General features: G+C 36.8%; 1 protein-coding gene across 1 annotated transcript in view; it reads left to right on the forward strand.

Annotated features, from left to right (window-relative positions):
- The window catches only part of TRIP11 (thyroid hormone receptor interactor 11), a 30,213-nt gene extending 22,532 nt beyond the window's left edge, over positions 1-7,681 (forward strand). Inside the window, exons 16-20 of the mRNA XM_051806588.1 lie at positions 1,576-1,657; positions 2,155-2,269; positions 2,824-2,946; positions 4,208-4,355; positions 5,889-7,681. Of these exons, the coding sequence (XP_051662548.1) occupies positions 1,576-1,657; positions 2,155-2,269; positions 2,824-2,946; positions 4,208-4,355; positions 5,889-6,097 (677 nt within the window). The 3' untranslated portion in view covers positions 6,098-7,681. The remainder of the gene's footprint in view (positions 1-1,575; positions 1,658-2,154; positions 2,270-2,823; positions 2,947-4,207; positions 4,356-5,888) is intronic.
- Positions 7,682-10,376: the final 2,695 nt, after the last annotated feature.

The following is a 10,376-nucleotide window of genomic DNA, read 5'->3' on the forward strand; positions in this document are numbered from 1 at the left end:
AAATTACATTTTTGCTGTCTTGAAGTGAAGCCATTTGGAGTTTATCTTCTAAGAATTCTTTGTACCTTGTATGTAATTATTTGCTTTCTTGTCTGAGAACTTGTTAACTGCCAGTGTTCTTAAATCCTTCATTTGAGGATTTAAGGGAGATAAGTTTTTCTAGCAAATTACTCTGGGTTTTGTACAAGCTGTGCAAACTTGAACAACAGATACTTCTACCCAGTTTCTAATATATCTGCATTTTTATAAAGAGAAAATTTTTGTCTTGTTTCCTTACAGTCGGAATGCTGTAAAATATTTATGGCAAATAAAACTTTTAGGAGAATTTTTTTCTTTGTTATAAGCTTTAGTTTTATGAGCTTCATGGGAAGTCCAGAAGAGTTACTGACACAGTATGATTGGGGTAATTGGGTGTATTTGAGTTAACAAGTAATTTATGTTAGTGGAGTTTTAGAATTGTAGAGAAGTTGGTGCTGTGAAATTGTTGGGCAACAGTGAATATAACGATATCATGCCATGGCTCCTTTTAAAGAAATGGGTTATTACATTTGTATCTCCCTTATTAAAGACTCTGATGCATGAGGCTCAAGTGTGTAGACAGTAGACAGGTCCTGAATAGAGGTTAGGAGTTTCAGAAAGCTGAAAAACTATAGCACTGATAAATGCAGAATCTAAACTCCTCTCTTACTCTGCTAATAGTTCCTGTTTCATGTTTCTGATGAGGAAAAACAGAGTGTTTGTCTAGGCCAGGAAGGACATTATCAGTGTTGTGATATCTAAATGAACAGATTTCATTGCAGCCACTACAGAACAGCATCAGAACTTAGATTCAGCATTGAAAAGGAGACCGAAAATGTGTGCAGTGACTCTGAGCACGCTCCTAGACAAGTTCACATTCATTAACATTTAGTACTGGCCTATTCACTCTGTTTGCAGGCTGTGATGCCTGACTAAAGTGTTTGCCATTTTCCTCTCAGTTTTGTCTTTGGTTGATGGTAACTTGGCATTTCATCTCTCCCATTTTTAACCAAGTGTCTTTGTTCCCAAAAGTATGGGTAATCTTGCATATATCTGCCTTGCTTGCCAGCATACTGAATGGTGAAGGACAGTGCTGGTTCTAGGGTGCATTAGTGTGTCCCAGCGTGCTGTTTTCAGAGCTTGCATCAGTAACAGGAGTGGGAAAGGTCCTAACAGAAGAGACCCACAAGTTGCTGATGTTGCTCTGCTAGCCAGTTGCCCTAGAGTTTCTTTCCAGTTGCATATTTTTTACATAGAACAGAGCAGTTCATCAGATCTTCTGCAATGGATCTAGTTTCTGTGTGTTGCTGTACTTTAGCATTATCATTCCCAAAATTTTAGCTTATGGTTTCAAATAATAATGACTTACTAAGTTGACACTTCTTATTTAAAAAAAATCAAATAGGTTTTATGGGTTTGTTTTTTATTTAAAAGCACCATAACAATATTAGCATAAATGCACCATAACAATTTTATTACAGAAGTGTAGTGTTATTGGTAAATTTCACAACAGTGTGTCAAAGTTTGAATTTTTGTTTATTTGCTGTGACATAACAGGTGAGATCAGAAAAGAAATGCTAGAAGATGTACAAAATAAACTAATGAACCTTATGAACAGCACAGAAGGAAAAGTGGACAAGTAAGTCTTTAATGAAAGATTCGCTATAAGTTTTTGGGTTTTATTCCTCTCAATGTACAGACATGTTACTAATACAGTTGCAAGAGTAGTGCAGAACTGGACTTCTGTATGTGATCTTACAATTATACTGTCATTATTTTGACATTTTTTAATTGCTTGGTGGTTGTAAATAGTCATTTGCTCTCCTGAATCAAGATCTTAGAATAAGCATTTTCCCTGGTACAGTAGTACATCAAAGCTTGTTCATGTACCGTTTGGTCTCACCTCACTGCCTACAGTATTGCTGAATACTGTCCAAGTTGACACGTACTGTACAAGAAATGTGATAACTTGTGGGAGGAGGAAGTGGGTGAGGTACCTTTTTAGTTCTTTGTATTTGATTTGTTTATTTGGATTATTGCAAATTAAGCAAGAGTATGGAGAATAAATGCATCAATATAATGGTATCAGCTGTTACATGACAGGAGATTGTATAGCAGGCTTCCTTTGTTCTGCAGGCTCCTGATGAGAAACCTCTTTATTGGACACTTTCATACTCCAAAAAATAAACGTCTTGAAGTGTTAAGGTTAATGGGAAGTATCTTGGGAATAAAAAAGGAAGAACTCGATCAGGTAATGCTTTGCAGAAAACCAGGCTTCCTTATTTCTTTGCAGTATCCTTACCTGAAAATAGAATTACTTGCTGCTAAACTAAATGTGACTGTCCCTGCACTTCTTGGGGGGGGGAAAGTATTTTTTTTTGTTTTCTTATCTCATACTTTTTACATGGGACATGCTGATATTAATGGAATCTTTTGATAACATCATTTTAATAGAGTAGATCTCATTTTGATGAGGAATGCTAATGCAGAAAGGAAGGGGTTTAACTTTGTGCTGGTATGTACAATAGCTGTAATGTATCAGTTACAGAAAATTAAGCCAGTTGTATATGTACCAGTAGTTATTGTGAAGAATGTGGGGCTTATAATTTTAAATAAAGATCCAGGTTTTTATACTGCCAGTCTTTGGGAGGCAGAGAACATAGTTTTTATAGTAATTTTAGTTTTTTGTGTATCTGTAGGATTCTCGCGTAGTGTTATTGAATAAATATAACAAGCTGCACTTCTTTTACCTACTGGTTTATTTTTTTTGTTTCCTAACTTTGTTTTTTTAAAATACTTTTCTAGTTGTTATCTGAAGAGCAAAGAGGAGTTACGAGATGGGTGACTGGCTGGCTTGGTGGAGGAGCTGGGTCAAAGAGTGTTCCCAGTACACCTTTGAGGCCAACTCAGCAGAACATTTTTAATAGTGTAAGAATTAATTGTGCATTCTTTTTGATTGGAAAAATGGGGCAGTTGCATATTAATGATGATGTTTGGTTCATCAGTGTATTGAGCTTAATTTACTGATGCTACTGTATCTTGCATTATTTGTTTGTTTTGTGCAACTGCTTTGGCAAAAGGTTTTTTCCTGAACCAAGTAAATATGTAGACATTGGAAATCTTTGCAATACTAAGTCTTTGGCTAATGGAGAAAACAATTACTCTTCCACTGGTTCCTGGGATCACTGACTTCTTACAGTATGGACTTTATCTTGGAAACTCAACAGTGCTGGAAGCTAAATACGTGTTGAGTCTGGAATTCTGCAATACTCAACAGTATAGAAGACCATGACATTGTATTTTGATGACTGTGTTCCCATATGTCCTTTAAATTTAATTTGAAAAGCTTTTTCAGCTGCTGCAGCTAGTGCCTCTTACTTACAGCATATAAAGTTGATAATTTAAGTTTTCAAATACAGTAAAGCAACAGATCTCATAGCATAATCCATGGGAGCATTTTATGAAACTTTCCATTTTGCAGACCAATAAATAATGCACTCAAAGATTGAGCACTGTGGGATTAGGGTTTTTGGATTAACTTTGGTTTTTTGCTCAATCGAGCTAGGAATGTTCAGAATTGATTCCTATAAATCATCTTGAAGTGTAGGGATTGGTTTTTTCCCTCTAAAATAATGCAGGCATGTAAGCTGCCAGAGGACTGTGGTCTGATTAACTATAGATATAAAAGAGGAAAATTAGTGCTTTTGTACATATAGTACAGGCTTTACTAAGCAAAATTTTATCTTGTGATGCTACTGACACCTTAATCATTCCATGCTTCCTTTATTCAAGAGTCTCTGTGAAATAAAGCATGCAGTGGGCTTTAAGAGAAATGTTTGGACATAATGTGTTTCTGAATAAGTGACTGGTTGAGCAAAGAAAATGGAAATACTGTGAGGTCAGTAACAGTGTGGATTTCTTGAAACAATTGGCTTAAATCAATAATGGAACCATGGTGGAAACCTTTAGAGTTTATCAGTTTTACATAAATGCCACTTAAACATCAACAAACTGTGTATTTTGAAAATAAATTTCATTGTCACTCACTAAGGATTGCTTAGTACTAAGTACCAGTACAAAATTATTTGGAGGTTGTTGACAGCTTTTTAGTTTATGAATGTATGTATTTTTGACTTAGTGCTTTTCACCAGAGCATCAGTGACATATAGTAACCAGTAGCTTCTTGAAGTCTTTTTCAGAATTGTTCGTGAAATTCCTTGAAACTGAATCTCGCCCAGGCCTTCCCCCACCCAAGCTCTCTGTTCATGATATGAAACCTTTAGGAGCAGCAGGAACTGGTAAAACTAGCAGTACTCCATCCAAGAGTCAAATGCAAGGTAACATTGGAATCTTTTCACAGAATTTAAATAACTAAAGGTAGAATTTTTAAGGGGATTTTAATGATTCCGTGCTTCCTCCCTTGTGAAATATGAATTTACTCCCACAACCATTTAGTACCTTCTTTTTTTTTTTCTTCCAATTCTTTTCCCATCTCTCCTTCCCACTGCTTCTACACCCCGCTTTCTAAAATCTCAATACAGAAAATTAGAGGGACCAAATTGTCTTTGATATGAAAAGGCTTTAACAGCACCTGTCAGAGCCAAACAGATGCTGTGCAGACAACTTCATATGGTGTGTCAGTGAACCCACTCCTGATTTCCAGCATCCCTGTTTGATCAGCTTTGTGTCGAAGCGAGTGAAGAATGCAAGTAATACAACCTTGTAGTGTCTCTTTTATGTAGAACCTGGTTGCTGAGAGAGGACTGAAATAAAATCAGTTGAGTGTATGGCCTGGTATGAAATCTCTGTAAGCTGTGCAAGAGTGTTGACTTTGAGTTTCCTAAGGCAGAGAACACTTAGGCTTATATTATGCATGCTAATGCACTTCTGTGTCAGTAGTTTAAGATCCCCATCTTCAGTTTAACTAGTCCAGTTTGTAGTTAATTGTTTTACATGCATTTAAGACTTCACCTTAATATAGACCTGCTGACTTGCAGAAGCTTGTTTTGTTTGAAACTTTCTACTGTAAACTCAAATGAAAAAAAAAACAAACACCAAAACCCTACATATATATATCTACAGATAGAGATGCTAAAAAATCCTCTTTCAAGTCACCTAAAGTAGTTGGATGTTACGAAGTGTAAATGTCTACTCCAAAATACCAGTTTATCTTTGAAAGCTGTAGTAATTTATTCAAATAAACCTAAGTTAAGTTTGATTTTTTTTTATTCTTTTTTTATTGTAGCATAGCAGTAATATAATAGGTGAAGTATCTGTTTTATGTGGCAAACCAAAAATTTCCTTGTGTAGAACCACCAAATTGTGACTCACTGTCTATGATGTTTGTGGATAGGGGTTTTCTTGGGGCTGACCCTGGGTAAGCTGTGCCAGTGCACCATGTGGTGGGAAACCTACCTGTGCACTGTATTGCAGTGCATGTGGAGGGGCCCTGTGCCTTTACATAGTGCTGGAGCCAGTGTGACAGATACTTCGTGTCTGACATTGCGTGTGAGAAATGAACTGCAAAGGGTGTTCATGTTGCCTGTCAGAGACATGTAGATTTTTATTTTTTTTTGGGTAGCCTGAGCTGTTTTGGAATTTCAGTGGTGGGCTCGGCAGTGCTGGGTTAACAGCTGGACTTGATCTTAAGGGTCTTGTCCAACCTAAACAATTCTATGGTTCTGTGAGAGAAGACAAGGAGATTGAAAGTCTTTGAGAGTGTCTGCAGTCCACAGCAAGGAGATTTTCAAGGACTGTTAAGTGATAGGCAGTTTTAGAACTTTCTGTGAACAAATGCTGTAAAATTGGGTAGATTCTAACAAAGCACTTTCATTGTTAGTTTAGGTTTTTTGTTGTTTTTTACATTCCAGATTCTGCAGTCTCGGCAGTGGGCAGAAGACCAGATGCAAATCCATTTTTAGCACCTCGATCTGCAGCCGTGCCTCTCATAACACCAGCTAGTAGTTCTGGACATCTGCTTATGAAACCTATTTCTGATGCATTGCCTACTTTTACACCACTGCCAGTGTCCCCTGATGCCAGTGCTGGTGCTGTATTAAAGGACCTTCTAAAACAATAGATGATCTTGTATCAGTATGATGATAGTAGCACTTTAAGGGAAACGAGAACACTATGCTGTATATAATTTATCACAATGAGGCCTTCTGTAAAAAGTCATGTACTTGACTGCAATTGTACCTTGCTTTTCTTTTAATTGCATATTTGTCAGTGCTTGGAAATTCTAATGGTGGTATGAATAACTGCCTTCTGTATAGTAGGCATTCGTTTTGGGCATGGGTTAAATATTTAACTGAGAAAAATCTGTCTTGTTGCTAGATTGTCACAAGAGAGAAGGGTTTTTAAACCTTTGTTGTATCGAGTTGTTTCAGTTATGCATAGACAACATTAACCCTTTGCTGTTGAGATCTGTTTTACCATTGAAACAATCTGCCATTGGCAGTGGGCGTTCAAGAACCAGAATTGAAAACAAAAAAATGTGTAAAACACCTCCTCCAGCAAAAATTGATCTGAGGTGCTCAATTAATGACACAAACTTCAAAGAATAAGATGGTGAACATGTGGGGGTTGATCACTGAGCAGCTGCAGTCTTCCCACACATGATTTATGGTATTTACTTAATGTACATTAGGACACGTATCTCTTATTTACAGGTCTGATTGCATTTGGGGGCAATTCAAGGCACATCAGCGTCTTTGCACAATGATTTGATATATCCCCCCAGACTAATAGCTGTTTTCAGCAGTCAAACCCATCAGCACCAAGGAGTTAACTGTGGAAGTGAGGGCTTCACGAGATACGCATGCGATGAGGAGTGGGTGATTTAGCAAAAGATAGTTCACATATATATAAAGTGACTGTACTCCAATGGTCCAAAGTGTAAATATAAGAGACTTTTTATGTCACAAGACTTTGTAGATCCCAGTATAGGCTTAAAGCTTGAACACATGTATAGAATTGAAAGGGAAGAAGACGCTTGCTTATCTCAAATGTGTAAATAGGTCTTTGTAAGACCAAGGCCAAAGGCAATTATTCTGTAAATTTTGCTGTGATAACTTGTACACTTTGTTTGGTAGGTGAAGAGTGAAGTTACATACTAACAGATAAAAGTCACCTTCCTAGTGAATCTGAGATAAAACATCTTCAGTTTAAAATGTGTAATTTCTAAATCTTTTATATGCCATTCCTTGTTAGTCAGTGTTAAGATAACCGTTGTGGAAGTTCTATATTAGAACTGTCAACCTTCTTCATTTTCATTAAGATCTTGGGTTAAATTGTTGTAAAAGTTATATTTAAATAAAACTAATTACTGAAACTTGTACAGAATCAACAAAATGCAAAAAATCTTTGGATTTATTTATATAGAGGTCAAATAGTGAATTCCTTTTGTTGCCTTGAAACCTAGCAAAGTTTTTTTTTAATTATTGTATTTAAGAGCTGTTTGAGTCCTTTTCTCTGGTAGAGTAATGTTTCATGGAAGACTTATGCAGATTTTTAAGTGGATTGACCATATTGGATTTTGATTTTTAAATTTTTTACTCCATTATGGACAGTTTGGCAGTTTGATTTCCAAAAGGGTAGCAGCCACACATTTACCAAAGTAAATTCTGCATTATGTAATAAATGTAATGAGAATTTAAAATTACCTCGGCTGAGAGCATTTCAATTGGGTACTTGAAATGTACATCTTCGTTTGAACTGGGCTGGCTTAGGTACCTTTTTTCCTGTAGCAATTTTAAAAGTGAAATCAGATGGCTTCTGTGCAATCTCTCTTGTTCTTGTAGTCATGTCTGTTTAATAATATATAGCTGCTTCACAATAAAATTGCCTTTTGGTGAGCCAAAGCAGAAGGAAATGTTTAGTTTTTAAAAATTATATGACTTACATGTTATAAATTAGAAGTGGAGTCATGCTGCTCACTATTCTCTGAATATACTATCTAAGCAGTTCTTTTTTTGCTCAATTTTTTTTCTTTTAACTGCAGAGAGCGTAATGTGTACACATTTCTCTTTCAGGAAACTTTATAAATGCCAATAAAGAAAACATAGTAATACCATTTGTTTCTGCATGCTGTAAATCCCTTCCATTTATACAATAAGCTGTGAGTTTGGAGAGGGAAATCTAATGCCAAGCAAAGTACAGAAGAACTTCAGAATTCCTCATAAGCTTCTTCAGGGAGAAGAAAATCCTCAACAGGAGATACACAAGAGGCTTCAGTCCTTAAGTCCTAGGAGGTGAGGTCTGTTGAACTGTGGAGGAAATCCCCAGGGCTTAGAGGTTTCTGTTCTAGGGCTTATTCTGCAGTTACATTGGTGGAGTTTGTTGCTTTGTTAGAAATCAGCTGGACTCTGTGTTCTAGGCAGTAATTCTTTCTTAGAATGTTTCACAGACCATTATAAACCTTCAAGCTTTGTTTTTATTGAAAGATTAGTGGATATATTTTTTCCTCTAATTTTTCTTTTGTGCTTACTTTGTGCTTGATAACTGTTCCGTATATATTTGCTTTACCAGTTTCCCACATGTACATATGTGACTCATATAGTCTGTCCTGTTAATTGTGTGGGCCTTTCACACAGCAGCACAAGGAAAACATTATCTGGAATTTATGAGAAAGGTGCAGTAATTGAAGATTTTTGTTGTTCTCTTTCCTGTTGCTTTCGCAAGGGGAAAAAAGTGTCTGGTCCTCCTAGTTTTGGTCTAACAAGCTGTCAGTTATCTTTAGTGGTAAGGTAACAGAATTCTAGTACAGGGATTCATTTTGCAAACTTTATATAAGGGAGGAAAATGAGGGTTAGGATTTTCTGTTCTTCTCTTTAGACTTCCTTATTTTTTGCTGTTCTTTGCTTATCCTGCGTTCTGTGCAAAGAGAAGGAAGTAACTGGTTGATCTAATTGTTACTGTAGAAGAATGCACAGTGTGTGGTTTGGGGGTTTATGGTTTTTTATTTTGTTTTTAATTAAACTCTGCTGCATTAAACCAGTTAGTCACAGTGATACAATGTGATACATTATAGTGAGCAGTGGACAAATAACGCTTTTTTTACCTAATGTCACTCTCCAACCTGCATTTTATTATTGTTTCTTATTTTTATTCTTGACCCATTTTCCATAAATAGTTAATAGTAAGGCAGGTGACTTGGACTATGCATAGGAGTGACTGATGGCTAAGTGGAAGAGACAGAATGGAAGATACTTGCCTTGTAAGTATTTCACAGTAACACGTACGTCATGAAAGCTTTTCAGTTCATTAATATCTTCTTATTTGTGGTTTTGATGGTTTTATTGCCACATTATCATATGAAAGTTCAAGAATAATTTTCTCAACTCAAAACACAAGGCTGCAGCTGCAGCTTCAAAAATAGAAGCCGTGGCTTGAGCTTATCCTTATCTAAGATCATGGAGAAAGAATCCTTCACATCCTTGCGTTTTGATTTCTACTGGGAGACACAAGTTGGCCATTTTCTGAAGTGACTGACAGACTTTGGATCTTACTGCACAGAGCTAGTCTTCCTCAAACCATCAATCTGCTATCAAATTAGAACTATGAACATCTTACCGTTAGAATTATGTAGAAATGAGGGTATTAATCTCTCTTTTTTTTTTTTCCTATGATCCTGAAACCTGTACAATCTTGGATTGTGGTTCTAATGCCCAGGCAGCTGGAATATATCCAGGAAGGAAGCTTGTGTGTACACGGAAGTCCTCAGTCTTCTGTGTTCAGCTTCTAGTTCAGTGTATTTTCATGGACTCAGAATGGTTTAAGTTGGAAGAGACCTTAAAGATCATTTTGTTCCAACACCCCTGCCATGGGCAGGGAAAGCTTCTACAAGACCAGGGTGCTCAAAGTCCTATCCAACCCAGCCTTGAATACTTCCAGGGATGGGGCAGCCCCAGTTTCTCTGGGCAGTCTGTTCCAATGTCTCACTACCCTCACAGTCAAGAATTTCTTTCTAATATCTAACCTAACCCTACCCTGTTTTAGTTTAGAGCCATTACCCCTTGTCCTATCACTGTGACATCCAGTTTTGCTTTGGCAAGACCCAGCTGATCTTGGGGCTTACAGTCTCTGCTCTGAAGGAACATATGTGGAATATATTCCCAAATTGTCTTGGGTGTTTTTGTGGTTCATTGGTAAGTACATGCAGAGTCAGTGAATACAGAGGAATTGACATGTTTCACTAAGACATGAAAACGACTCAAACTGTCAAGTGGGACAGCACACAGGAGTGAAACCCGGCTATAGTGTTCATACAGGGCATGTATTTGAGTAGATCAATCACGTGTGTATTTTAGAGACTGTATGGTTATTGTGTAAGTTAAACTTCAACCTAATCTGCTGAA

This window comes from Manacus candei, unplaced genomic scaffold (genome assembly GCF_025592945.1).
Source record: "Manacus candei isolate 608988 ecotype Guabito, Panama unplaced genomic scaffold, ASM2559294v1 h1tg000067l, whole genome shotgun sequence".
Taxonomy (NCBI): Eukaryota; Metazoa; Chordata; class Aves; order Passeriformes; family Pipridae; genus Manacus; species Manacus candei.